Genomic DNA, 22,786 nt, shown 5'->3' with positions numbered 1-22,786 from the left:
GAAAGGAAAGATCTCTTGAGCTCAATAATAGAAAGCAATGCAAATATATAGACTTCAACAACATTCAAAGCATGGAAATACGACATGGAGGAAAATTTTGATCATCGACGGCATCTTAAACTTAGTTAATCCTTTTTGTTAAATCACGGAGACGTTAACGGCCCGGGTAATTGTAACGGGAGCCTAAACTCCTCGATTTCAGTGAACCTAAGTATCGGTGCTGTTAACAGTCCGACTTGGCTATTGCCAACAGAATGTACTTAGAGCTTAAATTGATTAATTGAAGGATACGGTGATTGACAGAGCCTTTTTCACCTGTTGTTCTTGTTCTCTTGACACCTCCCACAGCCAAAGGCCCGGCGTCTGCGCGGCTCACGTTTCGAACACATATCCCCCGACAGCGGCATTACCTACTCGGAGCGGATTTTACTGTCTTTACAGACCATCAGAGTTTGCGCTACTTCTTGTCACAGAAGCAGCTTTCGGAAAAGCAGATGCGGTGGGCGAACATCTTGTCACAGTTTCACTTTTAGATTGTCCATGTGCAGGGAGGACAGAAGAATGTGGTGGCAAATGCTTTGTCTCGAAAGCCGTTGGTTCTGGCTATTTCCGCGATACATCATAGGAGCTTCGAGGATATGGTCGATCAGTATGCCACAGATACATATTTTGCAGATATTTTCACACGGATACGGGATGGGGAGACAGTAGCTGGATACTCCCTTCGGGAAGGCTACTTGATGAGAAAGACAATGTTGTGCGTTACAGAACCGTTGAGGGAAAAGGTTATGACTGAATGCCACTGTCCACTTTTTACAGGTCACCGCGGCATTGCTACCACCATGAAGGGGGTAGAGAGAGATTTCTTTTGGCCGAGACTCAAAAAGGATATGGAAGAGTTTGTGCGCAATTGCTTAGTATGCCAGAAGGTCAAGTTTGACAGGCATAAGGCACAGGGATTGTTACAGCCTTTACCCATACCCACCCGCCCCTGGGAAAGTATTGCGATGGATTTCATTTTTGATCTCCTGAGAACACAGAGTGGTCACGATGGTATCTGGACTGTTATTGACAGATTTAGCAAACAGGCTCATTTCATTCCAGTGAAGAAAACAGTCAAGCCGGATCACTTAGCGAGACTGTTTGTGGCCCAGATCTTCAGATTACATGGCATGCTTGAGACGATTGTCTTCGATAGAGTTCCCAGATTTACGAGTTTGTTTTGGAAGGCAATTTGGGAGAACATTGGCACACGGTTGCAGTTCTCGTCATCGTTCCACCCGCAAACTGATGGGCAATCTGAGATTGCAAATTCAGTGGTTCTAGATTTATTGAAGTCTTATATCTCTGATCAGAAGACTCAATGGGAAAAGTACTTACCTTTGGTGGAATTTGCCTACAATAACACGATACACTCTTCGACAGGGAAGGCGCCATTTGAGATTGTTGAAGGTGCTGCGAAGGTTCCACCCTTCCTAAGCATGAAAGATAAGATCTTTGAAGCAAATGAATATACGCGAGATTTGGATACCGCTTTTGCCAAGGTTCGCGAGACTTTGCAGGAGTCTCAAGAACGACAGAAAAAGGCAGCGGATCGCAATCGTCGCGACTTGAAATTGAAGGAGGATGATTGGGTGCTCTTACGTTTTGAGAAGGCACGCCTAAGAAAGAAAAAGGGAAAGGAGAGGCTTTTTCCAAAGCTTAGTATGCGATACTACGGACCTTCCAGATCACTGAAAAGATAAATGATGTCTCCTTCCGATTGAAACTGCCTGATACTTGGAGGATTCACAATGCATTCCATGCGAGCCTCTTGAAACCTTTTAAGGGTGATGTGCCTGATGATGGGGAGCCTGATGAGCAACCCGAAGTGGAAGAAAACGAGGAGATCCTTGTTCCTGAACAGATTCTGGCACATAAGGATACGAAGAATAAAGGTAAAGTCCGAAGGCGGTTCTTGGTTAAGTTCAAGAACTATCCTGCATTGGATGCGAAGTGGATGGAGGAGGAGGACCTAGCAGATACTTCTCAGATTGTGAAACTTTACCCCGATGCTTTTGGTTTAGCATAGTCGATTCCAAACGGAACCCAGAATTCAGCTTGGCTGGAGATCTAGTGTAGTGGGATGCACAAGAGGGGAGTCGCTCCGCTCTCTTGTCAACAGATGCCTTGATTTAGATACTATAGTCAATGATGTCTCTTTGAGCTTCAGAGATACTGAAAGTTAACAGTATTCTGCTGTATGACTTTAATGAAATGGAATTCCTGATTATGATACTGATTTGTTCTTGACTTCTCTTAAGTGCAGGAACTGATAGACAAAATGACTGCATCATTTTGGTATGATTGATCTCGAATAGACATGGTTGCAATAGGGGTTAGTCAATCGGACATCGATGAGGTCCCGATTGGACCTAGATGCGATTGCTAGCTACATTGCCAATAAATCATGCTCTAAGATCCGAATGAATGTTGAATGTCATGATGTCTTGTGATGTTTGGTGATGTCCTGTGATGTCGTGTGATGTGACTGTCGATTTGGTACATGTGCTAGATGTGTACTAGTACGTAGGTACTAACAATCGGTGTCTGCTAAGACGGTTTATGGCTTCTGTCGGTTTTGTAGGCGTAATCGCGGTCAATTACAATGCTTTCAAGAGGGGGGTATGTCACAAAGTGATGATGTGGCTACCGACAACAGAAACCCTAATTTCTGCCAGGAACCCTAAAAATCTTGCAAACCCTAATTTCTGCCAGAAACCCTAATTTCTGGAAACCCTAACCCTAACTGCTGGCTGAAACCCTAAGTGGCTAAAAAACCCTAAAAGCTGGTGCAAGTGCCTCGTGGCAGCAGTGTACGGATTTTTCCGGAATTTATGGAAGCTGGGGAAAAGCAATTGCGACGCAATTTGTGCAAGCTTTTTGCTACGCAAAGTTGAGATAAGAGAGAGAGAATGGATATGCTTTATTTTGCTCTCATTGAGAGAGAAAGAAACTGCTTTGGATTTTTGAAAGCTTTTGGGGCTTTGCTTTTGGGCATCCCTTGTAATCTTTTTATTAGTGGTTTAGGGCTCACTTCTTAGAGCATCTGGACGCAGAGTCTGAGAGTGAAACCCTAACCGCTCTTTGTACTTTGACATTGATTTAATACATAAAGAAATACTGAAAGGGGCACTAGTCTTTGGGGCCAATATCTCTAGGCACGGAACTCCGCCGGGCCAGTGCAAATCTATTGTGATCTGTGAATTGTTTTGAAGTGGTTATTTGGTGCTGTCGCGATTGATTCTTGACTTGGAGTGTCCAAGTCTGTTACACACAGAGAGAGAGAGAGAGAGAGAGAGAGAGAGAGAGAGAGAGAGAGAGAGAGAGAGAGAGAGAGAGAGAGAGAGAGAGAGAACGCTAGAAGCACAAATGCTCTCATTAACACAATGAATGACTACAAGACCCCAAGCATTGCTTTTATAGAATGTTGGGTTGAGATAGGACAAAAATGTGTAACTGGTGCAAAAAACATAAAAGCCCAAAAATGGCTAAAAATGTGTGTGCACCCAGCCAAGCTAAAAAATGACCGGCCGGACACGTGCTAAAGTGTCTGCCTGTGCAACCTACGTGGTGTGCATTGCGTGGTTAGCCCGGGACAATCACCAGCCGTACAAAATGGCGAAGCAACGGTGTTGTAACTCACTATGATAATTTGGGAGCATTGGAAAAGCAAAAACCATACAAGGAAGGTGGTGCAACTGTAAAGTTTGATACCTTCAGTGGTTTCGAGGATAAGGCGAAGGCTTTTAGTATCTTAGTATCTTACCTTCCTCCAACAGTTTGATACAACTTATGTAGGGAGGAATTTTACAGAGGCCCCCAAGGTCAAGAAAGCTGCCACTTTCTTGAAAGGAAATGTGCGTTCATAGTGGACGACACTGTTGCTAAAGGATAGGCACCCACCACATGGGTATACTTCAAGCAAATGTTTGTATCTGCGTGGCTGTCAAATGAAGTTGAAGCTGATGTCATGACGGATTGGCACCAACTCAATGCAGCTTCATGCAAAAGCTTAAATGAGTACAATCGAAAGTTCTGTAAAGCATTGCTCTGAGTAACTTCCTACAGGTTTGTGCCACTGACGAAGCAGAATGAGAAATATAGTTGTGGGCTGCCTAAAGGGCTGAGGGATTACCGCATAAAGAATCAAGTGGCCACCCTTACTCAGCTTATGGAAGTTGCCAACATTGGTCATGCCTTGTTGGAGGGAGAAGACAACGGATTTCAGGGCAACGTGAAAGGGGGTCGGTCAAAGAAAAATTCAGCAAAGTGGTCCTTTGCAAAAGCGACTCTTGAAGCTTTCCGGGGGTCAGGAAATGCAGAGAAGGCTAAAGACTTAGCGGAGTCTTATGGAGGACAAGCCAAAAGAATGAAAAGTTAAGGGAAAAGTTGCAAGACGTTATTTGGTGAAGTTCAAAAGCTATCCACCTGTGGATGTTGTCACAAGACGGGCACCACGTGCCAATAGAAAAGAATAGACTGAACAGACTTTTAGCACTTCAATAACAAAATAAACTGAGAGAGAGAGAGAGACGACACGCGACACGCGACACGGAGTGGCGGAATTCCACCCCAGAGAGTATTGGCCCCAAACCTTGGCGCCCGTTTTGGTATTTCTTTATGTGGCATCAACATAGTACAAGCCGGTACTTCAGACTCTGCACCTTCTCAAGGAAGCATGCCAGAGAATGAGCCCTAACCTCATCTTTAAAGGCCCTTGGCTTGAAAAGTAGTTACAATGAAAAGCCTTCAAACTCAAAAGCCTATGGTCCAAAAGCAATGCCAAAAAGCTGCCAGTGTAATTTACGGAAATCCGTACAGTCCTGCCACGTCAGCACCGCCAGTGTGAAAAGCGGAAATCCGTACAGTTCTGCCACGTCATTAGTCAGCGCATGCTTCGCAAGTTCTTGTGTGTGTGTGTGTGTGTGTGTGTGTGTGTGTGTGTGAGTCTTGCTTTATTTCCTTTATGTCACTTGGGGCCCCATCGGACGGGGGTCCCCATAAGTTGATAGGACTTCTTCTTCTGCTACTTGTTCTTCTTAGGTTTAGGCCCCTCGGCCAGCATCTTTAAAGTTGGCTCCATTCTTAAGGGCTTTGACATGTCAGCAGTTTGTTACATCTCCCCTTCTTGAAAGAGAGTAATCGCGATTACATCGTATTTGCAAAACAACTCAAGTTAGTTCAAATTTTTTTTCCGAGAGACATTTCGAGGGACAACCAGTTTACTCTTTTTGTTAAGGAGTTAGCTTCTCCTTTCGGCTCTTTTGATCAAGGAGTTAGCTTCTCCTTTCGTCCAGATCAGAACTCTTGATATTCCAGCGTAGTAAAATTAGCCATCACACCGAGACTGTACTGATCTTACACGGGTGTCTTGATGTACTAAAATTACATACCCAGGCAATCTCATCCAATTAGGAATATTCAGTAATTGGCACATCACAATGCAACACAAATGCTCACATATGCATGTTACAAGACATAGAAACATAAAGTCGCCGATGAACACTCGTCCCGCATAACCTAACAGGTCCGGGGCGGGAGATATTTAACGACACCCTCATCACTCCTCCCGCATAACCTAAAAAGGTCCGGGCCGGGAGATATAGAGGCCTTTTACAACCAAATGCCCCCCAGACCGCAGCCTGCGTCGTTTGGAGGTGCTGAGAGTAACTATTGTTCAGAGTTCTTAATACTCCTCCTGCATAACCATCCAGGTCCGGGCCGGGAGTAAATTACAACACTTTTTAATCATTCAATACTCCCCCCGCAAATAACCACAAGGGTCCGGGCCATGAGTATGAACAAGCATTCTCAAACATAATTTCTCACTACTCCACTCGAGAGTAAAATCACGAATCATTAAAACCAGTATTAAAACCAGAGTCAAACAATTCAAATTGGCACCAAGACAGGTTCAAAACAGATACCATCCATTTCAAACAACTTTCAAATAGGATCACCAAAACAAGTTCTCAAATAGATTTCAAACTTAAAAAGCAATCTCGACATCAGCCGAGCTGGAAAAGTCGACTGACTTTCCATCCTGAAACCTGCACCAAAAATTAGGGTTAGATTCCTTCCATAAGGTCATAGCCGAGCACAGCATGGTCCATCAGCTCTTGGGCAGGCAATGTTCCTCTGGCAGCGATGGTAGTCCCAAGATAGCAATTGCACCGAACCTCCAAGGTCATCTGATCGTGAAGAGACATCTACTGAGAGATGTCGAGAAATTTCAAGATATAATCTGCTAGGGTTTCCATGGCAAGCATTTCAGAATACCCCACTCTGCCAGAAGTTGCACTCCGAAGGAAGATGTCAGAAACCATATAACGGATGACGTGTGAAAAGCGGAAATCCGTACAGTTTTGCCACGTCATCCGCCAACGTGATTTTCGAAAATTTGCCACATCATCAGCTTGCTTCGCAAGTTCTTGTGTGTGTGTGTGTGTGTGTGAGTCCTGCTTTATTTCCTTTATGTCACTTGGGGCCCCGTCGGAGGGGGTCGCCATAAGTTGGTAGGACTTCTTCTTCTGTTACTTGTTCTTCTTAGGGTTTAGGCCCCTCGGCCAGCATCTGTAAGTTGGCTCCATTCTTCAGGGCTTTGACACGTCAGCAATTTGTTACATATGTAAAGTGGATGGAAAAAACTGAACTGATAGAGTCACCAAATGTATTTACCTTGAAGCTTTTGGTTTACAACCTGTGTATTTTCCAACTTAAATCACTTCAGTAGAGTAAAGGTCAAAGGACTTGACACGTGCTCAAAAGAGGGGTGATGATAAAACTAGCACTCCATATGTACATAAGGATTCAGTGCAATAGCAGTATACATTGTTTGACAAAAGTATGAAGGTCTCATTAAGTCATTTGTACACATGTATAACAGTCTTTCTTGCGGATACATGCGATGATAAAAGGGTGCTTACCGCACTAAATCAGCTATGGCATGTATATATGGCATGCAATCAAGAACGTATGCGATTTTAAGAGGGGGGTATGTCACGAGACTATGACAGTCACTATATATATTATGTTGGTTTCTTTCCCTTGATTTTTATTTAATTATTGGGACCCTCTTGTTAAAATCACAAATGCTCGGACATTGCATGGCCAATGTGAAACGGCCATTGGCTGAGAGTTTGACCCGTAGGAGTCAAGGTCAGGCAGCCACGAGATGGTTGGGCCAATCGGCACTGGAATCGTACTAGTAAAGAAGCGGCTAGGCTCACTGAGGCCCCTCGACAGGACTTTATAAGTTGGTGGGTACTAGGAATTAAACCAAAAGGAGCAAATTGGACACAAGGCAGTAGAAGAGCAACCTGCAGGTCAACTCTCATTCTCCAGAAGCTCATCCCAAGAGGGGGCGTGTCACAAAACGGGAGCGTACACGAGCACTTAGAAATCTGAAAATAAAATACTTTGCAAAAGGGAGAGAAGGGAGAAGATCGACACAGTATTGGGGACCAGAAGATGGATTGGTCCCCCCCTGTTAAGAGTATTCTTTTATTCAGGGAGAATTCTTATACAAGCACGAGAACCCGAGGAAACCCCTCCGTTCTGTAGTCTTAGACCCGACGGTCGTGCTTTCCTGTAAAGGGCTTGGGCACAAGGCCGTTCCTTCCCGTAAGGGACTTAGGCACGAAGCCGTACTTTCCCGCAAGGGACTTACGGCTTATGGGACTTAGGCGTGAAGCCGTACTTTCCCGTAAGGGACTTCCCGTAAGACGGGAGATTCCTGCAAAACAAACCACACAAAGCAACAATTCTCAATGCGTATCAACCATAGTTACCCGGAACGCGGAACGGGAACGGCGACGGGATCCCCGCGGAACGGGGGAACGGCTAGGGGTTCGGAACGGGAACGGCGCGGAACGGGAGGTATAAAAAACACCCAAATAGTGCATTTTTTAGCTCCTCGTGTTTAAATACAAGGAGTATTAGAGTGCTTTGACTCTAATACTCACAAAAAACTCGTTTTGAAGACCATTCAATCTTGCTATGACTAGATGATGTGTGTGTGAGAGAGAGAGAGAGAGAGAGAGAGAGAGAGGGAGAGGGAGAGATTTGAGAGAGTGGGAGGGAGAGGAAGAGAGCTTGAAGGCTTAAAGCCTTGAGTCTTGAGAGAGTGAGTCTTGAGAGGGAGAGATCTTGAGAGTGTGAGAGGGAGAGAGCTTGAGCCTTGAGGATTAGCTTGTGGAGAGAAAGGGGGAGGGGGGTGCATTTTATGAGTCCTTGAGGCCTTGCACACTTCAAAAAGAAGCCCAAACATTTACTTCAATTTTTTCAATTTTTGCCAAATTTGTTTGTAGCCGTTGGCCGTTCCAGGGGCATTCCGGAACGTTCTGGGGGCATTCGGAACGTTCCGGAACGGCCGTTCCAGTTTGCACTGGCCACCCGGAACGTCAAACGTTTCGGAACGTTCGGGAAGGAAACTGCCCCCCCGGAACGCCGGAACGGGGGCTAGGGGGCGTTCCTCGGTAACTATGGTATCAACACATTATACCTGTCGCTCCTTGCTCGGAGAATCGACCTCCGTACTCAGTCGTCACGCGAACACTTGCAATTTCCGTCGCCCGACTCTGCTCCAGAATCCTAGCGCTGGTGTTTTGCTGCTGCTTCCGGCATATGAAAACTGGAACGCTTGCTGCCCTTTTATAGGCTCTGGCACCTGGCGGGAATAGCGGCCCAAAAAGCAGAGCTAGCGCTCCTAGAGAGAGGAGAGAGAAAGATCGCAAATTCAGCCCCGCCACCCCCCCCCCCTCTGCGTAGCTTTTCTAGCGCTGCCTTTTTTTGAAGTACTTGCGTTATTTTATCAATAAAGGCCCGGTCACTTAAAAGTGACCGACCACTTTAATAAAATAAAGTGTGAACCTGTTCAAACTTTAAAAACTCACTTAGTCAATGAAAACAATGCTACACGGACACATTCCAAGCATCCCCGGGTGCAAGACACGACATAGATGCAATGCAGACACAGACTCCTCGCGGGAAAACATCTGTCCTCCCACGACCGTTCGTGCTTTTCGTAAAAAACGTCATTGAACTCATCTTTATTCTTGTGCTTGCGTTCTTACGCGTATTTTCTTACTCAGTTCGGATTTCCTCCTTAGCCTACAGGATGCCCCCTTACTGATGCACCCGTCACCCATCATGTGACGCATCAAGGGCACTCGTAACCCGGCCCTTTCCACCGAACTTACGGAAACTCCTTCGCGATGTTTACCGTCACCCATCAAATGACACATCAGAGTTGTCCGTTCCTGATGGCAGTTCCTGTAGCTACAATCTTTTTAGCAGTTCTTAGTGCACATAATAAAATATCCTAAAAAAGAGATTTAATCATTAAAAATAAGAAAATAGTCCAATTAGCAACATCCCTCTGGCTTCTAAACAGTTGACCTCAACTGTAGTGCTTGGACATATACCTCCAGTATCTCGGGATAAGCTGCTAATTCCTCCTGCGTCATCCACTGAGCATCTAGATTCTTATAGTTCTTAAACTTAACCAAATACTTCCGTGTTATCTTTCCGGATTTGAGAGACCGCTCCTGATGACTTACTATCTGCTCCGGTTGGAGTATTTCTTCTGTTTCCTCAACCTCAGGAGGTTCCTCAGCGCTAGGCTGGCTCGGAGGCGGTCCCACATACGGCCGGAGTAAACTCACATGGAAAGCATTATGGATTTTCCAATTAGGCGGTAGCTCTAATCGGAAAGCGACATCATTCACTCGCTCAATAATCCTAAACGGCCCATAATAACGGGTAGAAAGTTTTACCACTTTCCCCTTATGAGACGCTTGTTTCTTAAGTCTTGCCTTCTCAAACTTGAGTAAGACTAACTGTCCGACTGTTAAGTCTAGATTCCTTCTGTGCTTGTCTGCAGCTTTCTTATGCTTTTCTTGAGAGCGTAGAATAGCTCTCTTAACTTGCCCGTAGGCGGTGTCCAAATCCCGGACAATTTCATCTGCTGCAAAGATCTTATCCTTAGTTAAAAGGATGGGTGGAAGCAAAGGCTTACCATAGAGAATCTCAAAAGGTGCTTTCCCCGTCGATGAGTGTATGGTATTGTTATACGCATACTCGACAAGAGGCAAATATTTCTCCCAATCAGATTGCCGGTCTGACACATAAGCTTTTAACATATCCAATACTGTGGAATTGGCTATCTCACTTTGCCCGTCCGTCTGAGGATGGTAGGCAAATGAAAAATTCAGCTTTGTATCAAGATTATCCATCAAGGCACGCCAAAAATTTCCTGTCATGCGAGGATCTCGATCACTCACAATAGACTTAGGCATCCCGTGATGCTTAAAGATTTGTGCTAGAAAGACCCTAGCCATATGATCTGCTTTGATCGTTTTTTGGACTGGTATAAAGTGAGCTTGCTTGCTAAACCTGTCCACAATGGTCCAGATCGCGTCATTTCCAGTCTGAGTTCTAGGGAGGTCCATGATGAAGTCCATGGCAATACTTTCCCAAGGTTCATTAGGCACAGACAAAGGTTGTAGCAACCCAGGCGTCTTATGCCGATCATACTTCACTTTTTGGCAAACCAAGCATTCCCTGACATACTTATCAATGTCTGCTTTAAGGCTAGGCCAAAAGAAATATCTTTCCATTGCTAAGGTCGTAGGGAGAATACCCCGATGACCCGCATAAGGCGAAGCGTGTGCTTCATCCATGATCTTCTTTCTTAATGGTTCCGCCACACATATGGCCTGATGGTGGTAGAGATAACCGTCCCGAATGAAATCGGGAAACTCATTCTCTCCACGATGTAGCTTTCCCCAAATGGTGGAGAAGTCTGGATCATTTGGATACAAATCCGATAGTGCTTCTAATTCTTGGTGATACACCAAAGTGATAGCGTTCACCCTTGGCCGCCTAGACAATGCGTCCGCGACCACATTCTTACTCCCAGCCGTGTGACGGATCTGGAAGTGGAACATAGACAAAAAGTTGGCCCATCTCATCTGCTTCTCAGATAGTTTCCTTTGCGTAAGAAAGTACCGCAAACTCTGGTGATCAGTCTTGATCACAAAATCCGCTCCTAGAAGATAGTGCTTCCAGTTGGATAAGGCGTGAATCACAGCCGTGAGTTCCTTTTCGTAGATTGATGCATGCAACTCTGCATCCTTAAGCCGTCTGCTTTCGTATGCCACTGCATGGCCTTCTTGGTTTAACACTGCTCCGATGCAATCGCCTGAAGCATCGCAGTGAACCTCAAATGGTTTCCTTAAGTCAGGCACTATCAAAATAGGTCCATGGCTTAGCAAGTACTTGAGCCGATCAAAAGCTCCTTGTTGTCTCGATCCCCATCTGAAAGGAATCTTCTTCTTTGTCAAATCATGAAGTGGTCTTGCTACATGAGCAAATCCTCGAACAAACCTTCGATAATATGAACATAATCCCAGAAAGCTACGTACATCATGTACCGTAGTGGGAATAAGCCAATCTTCTACCACTCGGATCTTGGCAGGATCCATACTCACTTTATTGTGGGAGACTATATGGCCGAGATAGTGTATCTCAGAGAGAAAGAACTCGCTCTTCTTTGCATTCACATGCAACTCATGCTTTCGCAATTCTTGAAACACTAAGTCCAAGTGCTTCCGATGTTCCTCTTCTGACTTAGAGAAGATGAGTATGTCGTCAAAGAATACTCCCGTAAAAGCTCGATACGGGCTGAAAATGCGGTCCATCATGCGATTGAATGTCGTAGGAGCATTGGTCAAGCCGAAAGGCATTACCAAAAATTCATATAGTCCAAAGGTTGTGTGGAAAGCAGTCTTATGGACATCCTCAGGGGCGATCCGTATCTGATGATACCCACTCTTTAAGTCTATGCGACTAAAGACACTTGCACCCTGCAACTTATTAAGTATATCATCAGTCTGAGGGATCGGAAAGCGATTCTTGATTGTGATCTTGTTTAAAGATCGATAGTCTATGCACATTCGAAACGTGCCATCTTTCTTCTGCACCAGTAGAACTGGAGAGCAGTAAGGTGAAGCACTTGGCCGTACTAACCCTTTCTTTAGAAGCTCGTTGACTTGCTTCAAAATTTCCTCTTGTTGAGCAAGACTCACCCGATAAGGGGGTTGATTTGGAGGCGAGCTACCCGGTATGAGATCTATGTGGTGATCTTCCGGGCGTACCGGAGGGAGTTCGTCAGGAAGTGTTTCCGTGAAACAATCCTTGTACTTTTCAATAAATTGAAGACGCTTAATTTCCAGACTAGAGAGAGAGTCCATACTAGTTTTATCCTTTGTAAAATTCAAAGTAAGCAGAAGCACACTTCTTCATTTCTTTCTTAATGGAGATATGGCTTACAATTGGGAACTGCCAATCTCCTGCATCAGCTTGAATCTTTATTTTCTTACCCCCATGATCAAAAGTGAGGGTCTTTTCCACATAATCGGGAATAGGTGTCATGTGAAAGTGCCATGGCATACCCAAGATGATATCACATCCCTCGATGGGTGCCATCAAAAATGATTCGCGGTCCTTGTACTCACCAATCCGAAGATTGAGCTGTCCTTGCACGGGAGTTGCATTGGTTGTCAACCCCTTGAATGCCGATCCGGATGTAACCGGTGTGCCAAGCTGAGCCGGTGTAAGGCACAAACGTTCTGCAGTATCCAGGGAGATGAAGTTATCCGTGGATCTTGGATCATAAAGAATCAGTACTCGCTGGTTGTTCAAAGACCCCCAGCCCTTCAGAAGTTGACGCTTCCCTTTCTCTGTTTCTGTGTTTCCTTGAACATCTGGAATTGAGTTCGAGCTTGGTGGTGCGGGTTCCTTCCTTGCTTTCTCTTGCCTCGTAGAGGCTTGTTCTTGCCGTTGCTGCTTTAGTGGGCAGTCCGGTTTCATATGTCCTTTCTGGCCACAGTAGAAGCATCTTCCTTCCTCTCTGAAAGTTTAAAGTTGAGTAGGAGAAAGATACTTAGTTCGCTTGCCAGTGCCCTCTGGCTTCTTAGAATGATCATCGTCCCTCGATGGAGGACGTTTTCTTCCTTGGCCCCCTTGGTCATCGTAGACCCCTCTTTGTCTTGCACGGTAAGTGCTATGCTCCGTCTTTTTGGGCGTCCCAGTTGAGTGCAAATCCTCAGCAATGATTGCTGACTCCATCATCCTCTGAAGAGTATCATGCGGATACACCTTCATACTCTTTCGAAGCTGCGGTAGGAGACCTGCTTCGAACTTTCTTTTCTTTTCCTCGTCGGCAATCTTCATGAAGGGAGTGACCTTCAGAAGAACCGACCAATACTTGTCCATATAAGTCGTTACTCTTTCATGTTCCTTCTGGGCAAGCTAGTCCCATTCCTTCCGTATGTCCTGCTCAAAGTCAGGTGGAAGAAATTGTTCATAAAATTCAGATTTGAAGCTCTCCCAAGTTCTGGCCTGAGAACCTTCCAGAATCTTGGCTAACCACCAATTACTTGCCGTTTCCTTGAGGTGCATCCCCACATGGCGTAATTTGGATTTTTCTGTGAAGTGCCCATTGGTAAAGGCGACTTCAAACTGTCTGATGAAGGACAGTGCTTTGGAGATGTCTCTCCGTCCGTTGTAGGTTTCGAACTTGATGTCCTTGTCGCCTGATTTGAAGACTCTCATGCGATGTTGAGACTTGCGACCTTGCTTCTTGAATCGAGGCTTATCTTTAGGTTGATGTATGGTAGTGGCGGTAGTAGGTGCTTCCTTCTTCTGACGAGATGATCGAGAAGTAGAAGTATAATCAGGAGAGTAAGATGGAGATGAGATAGAGATGTCCTTGCTCTCGTCTAGCAGAGAGAGCGCTTTTTCCTGGCCTTTCCTTGAAGTAGGCCGTTCATTCCGATCCGAAGATCCTTTGTGCACCTTGGCACGTGCTTCTTCTCTTGCCTCCTGTGGTCTCACGCCAACAGTGTTGTCTGGATGCTTGGCTGCATCAGTTCCATTCGTTTTCTTCATTCCGCCCAAAAGCTTTTGGACGTCCGGCAACAGTAAAATTTGTTGCAACTCCGCAAGCTAAGCTTGCACTTGTTGAAGTTCTTCTTCAACGCTTCTCCCTTGGCTCGACATGGTTCTTCCCGTTCTTCCCGGAATCGTCCTTCTTTGCAGAGAAAGAGAGGAGTCCGAGCTCTGATACCACTGTCACAAAACGGGAGCGTACACGAGCACTTAGAAATTTGAAAATAAAATACTTTGCAAAAGGGAGAGAAGGGAGAAGATCGACACAGTATTGGGGACCAGAAGATGGGCTGGTCCCCCCCCCCCCGTTAAGAGTATTCTTTTATTCAGGGAGAATTCTTATACAAGCACGAGAACCCGAGGAAACCCCTTGGTTCTGTAGTCTTAGACCCGAAGGTCGTGCTTTCCCGTAAAGGGCTTGGGCACAAGGCCGTTCCTTCCCGTAAGGGACTTAGGCGCGAAGCCGTACTTTCCCGTAAGGGACTTAGGCGTGAAGCCGTACTTTCCCGTAAGGGACTTAGGCATGAAGCCGTACTTTCTCGTAAGGGACTTCCCGTAAGACGGGAGATTCCTGCAAAACAAACCACACAAAGCAACAATTCTCAATGCGTATCAACACATTATACCTGTCGCTCCTTGCTCGGAGAATCGACCTCCGTACTCAGTCGTCACGCGAACACTTGCAATTTCCGTCGCCCGACTCTGCTCCAGAATCCTAGCGCTAGTGTTTTTCTGCTGCTTCCGGCGTATGAAAACTGGAACGCTTGCTGCCCTTTTATAGGCTCTGGCACCTGGTGGGAATAGCAGCCCAAAAAGCAGAGCCAGCGCTCCTAGAGAGAGGAGAGAGAAAGATCGCAAATTCAGCCCCCTCCCCTCTGCGTAGCTTTTCTAGTGCTGCCTTTTTTTGAAGTACTTGCTTTATTTTATTAATAAAGGCCCTGTCACTTAAAAGTGACCGGTCACTTTAATAAAATAAAGTGTGAACCTGTTCAAACTTTAAAAACTCACTTAGTCAATGAAAACAATGCTACACGGACACATTCCAGGTGTCCCCGGGTGCAGGACATGACATAGATGCAATGCAGACACAGACTCCTCGCGGGAAAACATCTGTCCTCCCGCGACCGTTCCTGCTTTTCGTAAAAAGCGTCATTGAACTCATCTTTATTCTTGTGCTTGCGTTCTTACGCGTATTTTCTTACTCAGTTCGGATTTCCTCCTTAGCCTACAGGATGCCCCCTTGCTGATGCACCCGTCACCCATCATGTGACGCATCAGGGGCACTCATAACCCGGCCCTTTCCACCGAACTTACGGAAACTCCTTCGCGATGTTTACCGTCACCCATCAAATGACACATCAGAGTTGTCCGTTTCCGATGGCAGTTCCTGTAGCTACAATCTTTTTAACAATTCTTAGTGCACATAATAAAATATCCTAAAAAAGAGATTTAATCATTAAAAATAAGAAAATAGTCCAATTAGCAACAGGGCGCTCAAAAGGGAGGTTGGAGGCTGATTTTTATTCATTGTGCTACTCGGTGTGTGTGAGTAATGGGTGCAGGTGATCACATCTTTAATGAAAGCTTGCCTTCTCCGTTGCTCTATGTAGTGCGACGAATTACTCTCGCGCATCTCTCTCCCCCCTTTGCACATATGGTACTGCCCCTCTAGTTGGGCTTCTCAGATGATCATGTACAGTTCTAGGGTTTTTATGCGCGGTTGCGAAGGCAAGAGCCTTCCGTACAGGAACCGGATTAGCTAATTGATAATCCCCCATACGTACGCACAATTCTATTGCGAAGGAATGCAAAAACGGAGAGTTTTCTTGTGTGAAAACTTGTCCGATTTATAGGGGAATTGTCCCATTGTGTGCGAGAGCCTCTGAGCACACGCGTAGATGTGTTTGCTCGGCTCAAAATGATGCGAAACAGAAAATTACAGCCTACTGTGTTTTTCTGCAGGTTTAGGGTTTCGCACCTAAACTGCAAAGCTAATGCCAGGGGAGCCTCGAGAAAGCCTTGGGTGCTTAAACAGGACAATTTATGCGCCAGGAATCTCGTCTAAGTCAAAGGACAGGTGACCCTACAGGTGCGGGAGCTCGAGGGCTACCCACAGAAGTGATCGGCGCGCAAATTGGAGCGTAAAACAGAGAATTATAGCTTGCTGTATTTTTTTTGCAGGTTTAGGGTTTTGGCCAATTTTGATGCGTGCAAGTCAGGAGCTTCGGGGAAGCTAGGGAATCACGGAACAAGTGTTTTGGTGCAAATTAGAGGCCAAAAACAGAGAATTCAGCGTGCTGTAATTTCTTGCCAGGTTTTGTAAAGTGCTCTAAAGTGCGTGGAAAGTCACTGTTTACTTGATTTTGTCCATGGAGACTTCCACTGTGGTTATGTTGTCGAAGTCGGGTTAGAGTAGAGGAATTTCAGCCCGATGAAAGTGGAACAGCTTGTAGAAGTTTACAGATTTTTCTCAAGTCCAATAAGAATAAAGAAATACCGAAAGGGGCGCTAGTCTTTGGGGCCTATAGGGTGTCGTTGTCTGCTTGGTAGTACTCTAGCTGCTAAGCAGTGCTTTGTTTGAAGTGTTAATTCCAGTCACAGGTTTATTTGTTTTTCTGTGTCGTTAAGTCAAGTAAAGTTTATCAAGTAAAGAATCGGGTGTGAAAGCTAAAGTCTACCGCCCTACGGACCGGTTTCAGTGAATTATGAGAATGTTCTGGCTTTAACTTAGATTAGAAAAATAAGAGCCATGCACTACTAGAGTAACCTCCAACGTGAGCATAAATGTGCTAAAACCTAGTGTTCTAAAAATGCCTAACACCGTAAATAGGTGGCCCCTGGCAGTGTCATTTATATGAGCAAAAGTGTGTATAGTGGGACTTTGATTCATGATGATCAAAGCTTTATAGGCCTCTGTTCATACTGTAGTCTCCTTAAAGTTTATACGATCTGCCCAAAAAGATCTCACAGATAGAATCTTTAATTAAGTCCCGGATCCACGCTTATCTTTCCCCATGTTAAGGAAACCTTTTGAAGCTTTAAACTCAGGTGATGCAATAGCCATTGGGATTATGTGAATAAAGGATGTTGCATGGTAGCAGATAGACCTGAATCAAATGCTATCACTTTAATCTATCAACAAGAAAAATAAATCTTCCTTAAAGATCTTGCGGCACGTAAAAAAAGGGCAGACAAGTCAGTTACTCTGAACATAAAATAGAGTTTTGTTTGCTGCTTTTTTTAGATATAGGTGATTTACAACTTCGAAGACTCTCAAGCACAAAAAGCTTGTTTTCTGCTGAATGTTCAAAAAGGTTGCACTATGATTCATCTTTCACTTCTCTGCAGGATGTCTATATGCATATTTGCTTATGTCAAAGAAGAGTTTTGTTTATTGATAACCAAAAGTACTATTTACTTGTGAAGGATGGTCTGTTGTTTTTGAAGACTGCTTTAAGGATGTCAAACCTTTTTAGAACTTAATAATGTGAATTGTCGTTTGAATTCAGGTCTGATGAAGAGCTGGCTCAAATTGAAGGTTAGTCATAGTTTTCCCATTCCCAGTTACGTTGTGCAAATAAGATGTGTTTGTATACTTGATGTGGATACACGATACAGGTACACAGTTGCTTGGATCCATTTCAGGCTACCACCAACATGTATACAATGAATATACACAATTAATGGAAGACGTTATTACTCCCAATCCTCAGCTCTTTGATCAGTCTATGTTCACTCGCGAGGCTTTCTTGTGGGCATTCGGTATCTTGCGGTCGCGGACCTTTCCTCCTTTAACAGGGGATGATTTAGCCTTGGTTCCTTTGGCAGACCTTGTAAATGCTTAAATCCCTTAGCCCTGTCATTGGTGTACATTTACTGGTTACACGTTCTTGTTCTGGATTCCTAAGTTACTATCTTGTGGGCTTTCTGCTTTCAGAATGATTTGGTCTTGTTGGTTTTCACAAGGTGAATCATGGAATGGTTCTGAACATGGAGGGACCAAGCTGGGAGAAGAAGAGCTCAGGTTTCTTCCCCAGACGGGAATACCTGACATTGCGCGCTCCAGTTGCTGTTAAGGAGGGAGAGCAGGTATAAGGCTTTACTTCATGGGTGCAATTTCAAGTTCCAGCCAGGTGTGTCATCGTTGTTTAACTGCCCATGATCTGGTACTTTGCTGCTCTTAGTTCAGGTGGTTATGCAGTATGGAAAGAAGAAGGGCAATGGCCAGCTTGCATTGGATTATGGCTTCGTTGAATGCAGCCCTAGAACTACTGCAGTCAGGGACTGTTTTACGCTGACTCTCGAAATATCGGAGTCTGACCGTTTTTTTGGTGATAAGATAGATATTGCAGAGTTCAATGGACTTAGTTCAACTGTGTATTTCGATCTGGTACATGAGCAAGAGCTACCAGACAACATGCTTCCATTTCTCCGATTGATTGCCTTAGGTGGAGCAGATGCATTCTTACTTGAGGCCCTTTTTCGGAACACTGTGTGGGAACACTTGCAGTTGCCTGTGAGTAGGGAGAATGAAGAGGCTGTTTGCAAAGCGGTGTTGGATGGGTGTCGTTTCGCTTTGGCTGCATACCCAACCACAATGGATGAGGTCTGATCTGTTTCTTTCTGAAATTTAGAAAGTGATGATGGATTTGCAACTTTGTGGATAAGAATTGAAGGATTTGATTTTGATCAATGAGAGGGCATTGCAGGATTTGAATTTGCTCAGCAGGGGGGACCTAAGCTCAAGGTTGAAGATGGCTGTGGCCATTAGGTTAGGGGAAAAGAAAGCCTTGGAGGAATTGCAGCTGTCATTTGAAACTCGATTGGCAGAGCTTGATAGACTTGAGTATTACGCAGCGAGGAGGTTACGCGGTCTTGGTCTTTTGGATGACAGAGGCGATCTTACTCCTTGGGTAAACAGCTGGGGAACTTTCTCATAAGAATCTGTCTGCTCCCTTATATGCTCATGTTTGTACATTCATGCATGTAAAGCAATAAACTTTTGCTGGTTATTGATTGTGCTCAAAGATGTTTTGATGGGACGATAACTAGGCATCTGGCAAAATAACATGTTTTCAACGTTATTGTTCCTGCAGGTTTTTGAGGGCTGAAAGGCATCTGCAAGAGCCAGTGCGCGGGCAGGCTGCATGGCTCTATTCCCTCATGCTGGTTGAAGGCATGCACACCTGCTGAATTGATCATGTTGTTTCTAGTTGCATGAGATTGCCAATGTTGAAGTAACCAGCACAGCAGAGTGTCGAAAAAATGGACAGCCACATCGGATATATGGTGGAAAAATTACCTTGCAAATTTGAGAAAAGCTTATGGTGTAAGTCAAGACAAGAATGTATATATAGATGTACATGTTGCTTCACTAGACTCAAAGGTGCCTATGTAATTTATTGAGGCTTCTGTGGATTGTGAGCGAGTTGTATGATTTTTTTTTGACATGAGTGTCATTCAATCTTTACTTCATAAAATATTCTTGACATGAGTATCACTTAGAATTCAATCTTGGTGTACATGGTATTTTACTTTAGTCACAACGGAATAGGTAGGAATGTTGTGGGGAATGGACAACTTTTGGGCACGGGAACGATGAGCTTGAGTCATAAAGGGAAAGGAATTGGGAATGCCACAGTGTGTGTGTATAAATTTGCTTCATATTTCTTCAATGATTGAAAATGAGGCATAATAAAAAGCAAGAACCATAAAAGGATCTCAATAGTGGTTGTGAAAATGCATGTGGCAGCCTTAAATGAACCTCAGCTCGCAAATATTGCTTACACAATATCTCAAGTTATCTGGAAACGTCGTTCTCTATGGAACGCATTCCCCGGTTCAAAATGCATGGAATGGTAAATACCCTTGGGATTCTATTAAAATAAGTTTCTACAAGTGGATATTGCCTTGCACATCCCTATAAAGAGATAATTCTTGATAGTCCTGTCCTTGAGAGGACCTTTCTCACAATCTGACAGAGCCTTCCTGCCCGTCTCTCTTGGAATGCAGCCTATTATTTCTCTATAGCTTATGTTAGTGTTACAAATGTGGCATATGTGTTGGCTGTCAAAACCATTGTGTCATGGGTAACCCAATAGATAAATTTTATTATTAATATCATCATCTTTTAGAGAGATACAACTTGAAATTACATCTCACACACCCGACTCCGTGCGGTGGAGCATTTTAGATGGATAAGGTTGGCCAGCCCATAATATAGACTTGGGGAGCAGCCCCTAAGGGCTATATGCCACACGAGCTGTCAAGGGGGTTTGAACCCAAGACCTTTGATGCTAGAGGCTCTCGCTCTATCAATCGAGCTAGCACTCGTTGGCAATATATGAAAATTTTGTAGGATTCATGTAATGGTGCATTTGTCCTTATGCGATTGATTAGTGTGTCATATACAATTGATTAGAGTGCGTCTGCACGTAGTTTGTAGATTATTTGAAACTTTAAAGTAGTGCTCGAATTAAATTTTTTCCCAAAAACTTTAACAACCTATTGCGGAAAGGTAACAGTTTTTTGCCAAAAGGTATTCAAACTTAAGCAAATGTACACCGAAACTTTCTAATTTTAACATTTATTTTCTAAGGTGAATTGCAAAATTTAACTTAGGTTTGTGTCGAGCACTATTGTAAAGCATATTGGTTTTTCAAAGACAAGCTTTAGAGAAGAAGAGAGTTAGGGCATATTGACTTTCTAAAATAAGTTAGAGAAGAAGAGACTTATGTTTTCATGTAATGATGTGATAGGATGTGATGCATTGAATTTATTCATTTCTTTTGGTTTAGAGAAAGCCATAGGGAAGGTTGAGAAAAGGTGCAAGTTTTGAGCCGTTGATGGAAAGCATGCCGACGGTGGACACATGTCCTCTTTACTTGAGTTGAAAAGTTTTGTAACATTATATCAAGTCATTTTATATTGTAAATGGGTCTTTGTCATTGTACTAAGTCTTTTTTGACTTTCTTTTGTAAATGGGTCCCTTCATTTAAGAACCTAATGTTTTTTCAACTGATCGGTATGAAATGTACTTTTTGGCCTACACAAGGCCTTTGGGGAGGGGGGGAAGGCCCTCAACACTAAAGGGCACAGATGGAAAGAGATGGGATCCGCGCGGAGGGTCGAAAGGGGGAATCCCGAGGTGAATGAAGGCCCAAAAAAAATGGGCGCCGATCGCAAGCACGGGGACTCGAACCCTTGCCACCGTTGTGAGAGCCCAGTGCACTAACCGCTACACCTGCAACAACAGGCACGTTGACATGTGGGCAAACCATAAAATGATAAATAAACTTGGACAGGCTTCTCGCTTGTCCAAGTTTACTATATTTTGTCCTAGTTTACCCCCGAAATCAAGGGCTACGCGCGCCTTGATCTCCACATCCTAGTTTGCGTGCCATTGATCCCACCGCTCAATCTTCATTAAAAGCTCCGTGACCTTTAGTGCTGAGAGGAGGGGGGGGTGTGTGCGTGTGTGGAGCCAGGACCAGGTGGACCGGTGGTTACATGGCGCCATTGATACAAAAAATCGATGCTAGGCACGTGTTCAGTTTGCTTGCCGTGCGTGTTCAGTTTGTTAATAAGTCCTTTTTGCCGTGCGTGGCCTTTAGCTCTCTGTGCTAAAGGTGGGTCCTTTATAGCTCGCTATTTCTCTAGGTGGGCTATATATATTCAATACATTTATGTTTCCAAGGAGAGAATGCCTGCCTCGCTTGCCAATTTCCGTGTGGTGAATCGTGATCAATAAAGGGTGAATCTATGTGGATGCGCTTGTCCATTGTTTCTAAACCCGAGCCGTCTGGGGCCTCCTCCGGCTCCTCCATCTCTACCCTGGCCTTATACCGCTTAAAATACATGAAAAATATTGTAATTTTGCAAAAATATTGGCTAGTATTGTAAAATTTCCGATTCAGATTTGTCTTGGAGGGATTTTTGTATGTCTGTGAAAATGATTTATCCCGAACACTGACTGTGGGAGGAAAGACATCGAACTGAATTCTGTAAAGGCAATACCAACACAGGTACTGGCTTGCGCAAAGGGCAACAAAAGTGCAATGGACTTGACTTTTGATATTATTTCCCTTACATGACTTGTTTTCCTTTTGACTTTATTGCCCTTAGATGACTTTGCATGACTTGACGTCCTTTTGATTTTATCAAACCTTCTTCACCTTGTTGGCCTGCAGAGGCCATACGGGCCTGGTGGAGAAAACGCACAATTTTTCTGCCGTCACTTTTTGAGGGTGGAGATGCATGGCGCGTGGCCAGCTGCCTTTAATGCAGCGTCTTTTTGGCCTGTCTGAGCGGAGCTCTGCACCGCGTGGAAAAGCACACTGCAGCCCTGCAGCGCCTGGAAGAGGGGACGCGTCACGCCGTGCAGCATCTAGAAGGGGACGCCTACAACCCATATTGAACGCGTGCCGAAATGGAGGGCCATTGCAGCAGGCAGCGCAGCGATGCGACACTGCCCACGAGCTCTCTCTGCTGCACTCGTTGTGGACCTCTCTGCGTGCTTTGCCGGCCTTACACTTCTAACATATTATATACTCTAAAAAATAATCACAAAAATATTTTTGGGATTCTCCTCAGGTGCAAAATGAGGTTCTTCGTTTTGTCAATATTGCACCTTTTGTATTCAGGACTGTCAAGGAAGATGTAAATTACCAAGGTACATTCCCACTAAATTTGGTTGAAGAGAATGAATGGTGGCCACTAGAAGTAATAAGGAGACATCACTTGGGGCATGTTTATGTTGTGCCGTTATATTGCAAGTCGGGATGTGTGAGTA

General features: G+C 44.5%; 1 protein-coding gene across 1 annotated transcript in view; it reads left to right on the top strand.

The window, feature by feature from the left end:
• Positions 1-19,484, top strand: part of LSMT-L (Rubisco methyltransferase family protein) — a 48,279-nt gene extending 28,795 nt beyond the window's left edge. The window contains exons 2-7 of the mRNA XM_086495726.1: positions 17,505-17,533; positions 17,614-17,828; positions 17,962-18,084; positions 18,185-18,601; positions 18,705-18,908; positions 19,092-19,484. Coding sequence (XP_086351852.1) covers positions 17,505-17,533; positions 17,614-17,828; positions 17,962-18,084; positions 18,185-18,601; positions 18,705-18,908; positions 19,092-19,106 — 1,003 coding nt within the window. The 3' untranslated portion in view covers positions 19,107-19,484. The remainder of the gene's footprint in view (positions 1-17,504; positions 17,534-17,613; positions 17,829-17,961; positions 18,085-18,184; positions 18,602-18,704; positions 18,909-19,091) is intronic.
• The last annotated feature ends 3,302 nt before the right edge of the window (positions 19,485-22,786 follow it).

This window comes from Adiantum capillus-veneris, chromosome 22, assembly GCF_014529385.1.
Source record: "Adiantum capillus-veneris isolate H3 chromosome 22, ASM1452938v2, whole genome shotgun sequence".
Taxonomy (NCBI): Eukaryota; Viridiplantae; Streptophyta; class Polypodiopsida; order Polypodiales; family Pteridaceae; genus Adiantum; species Adiantum capillus-veneris.
Note: the sequence above shows the minus strand (reverse complement) of the source record. Positions and strands in the feature narration are given on the sequence as shown.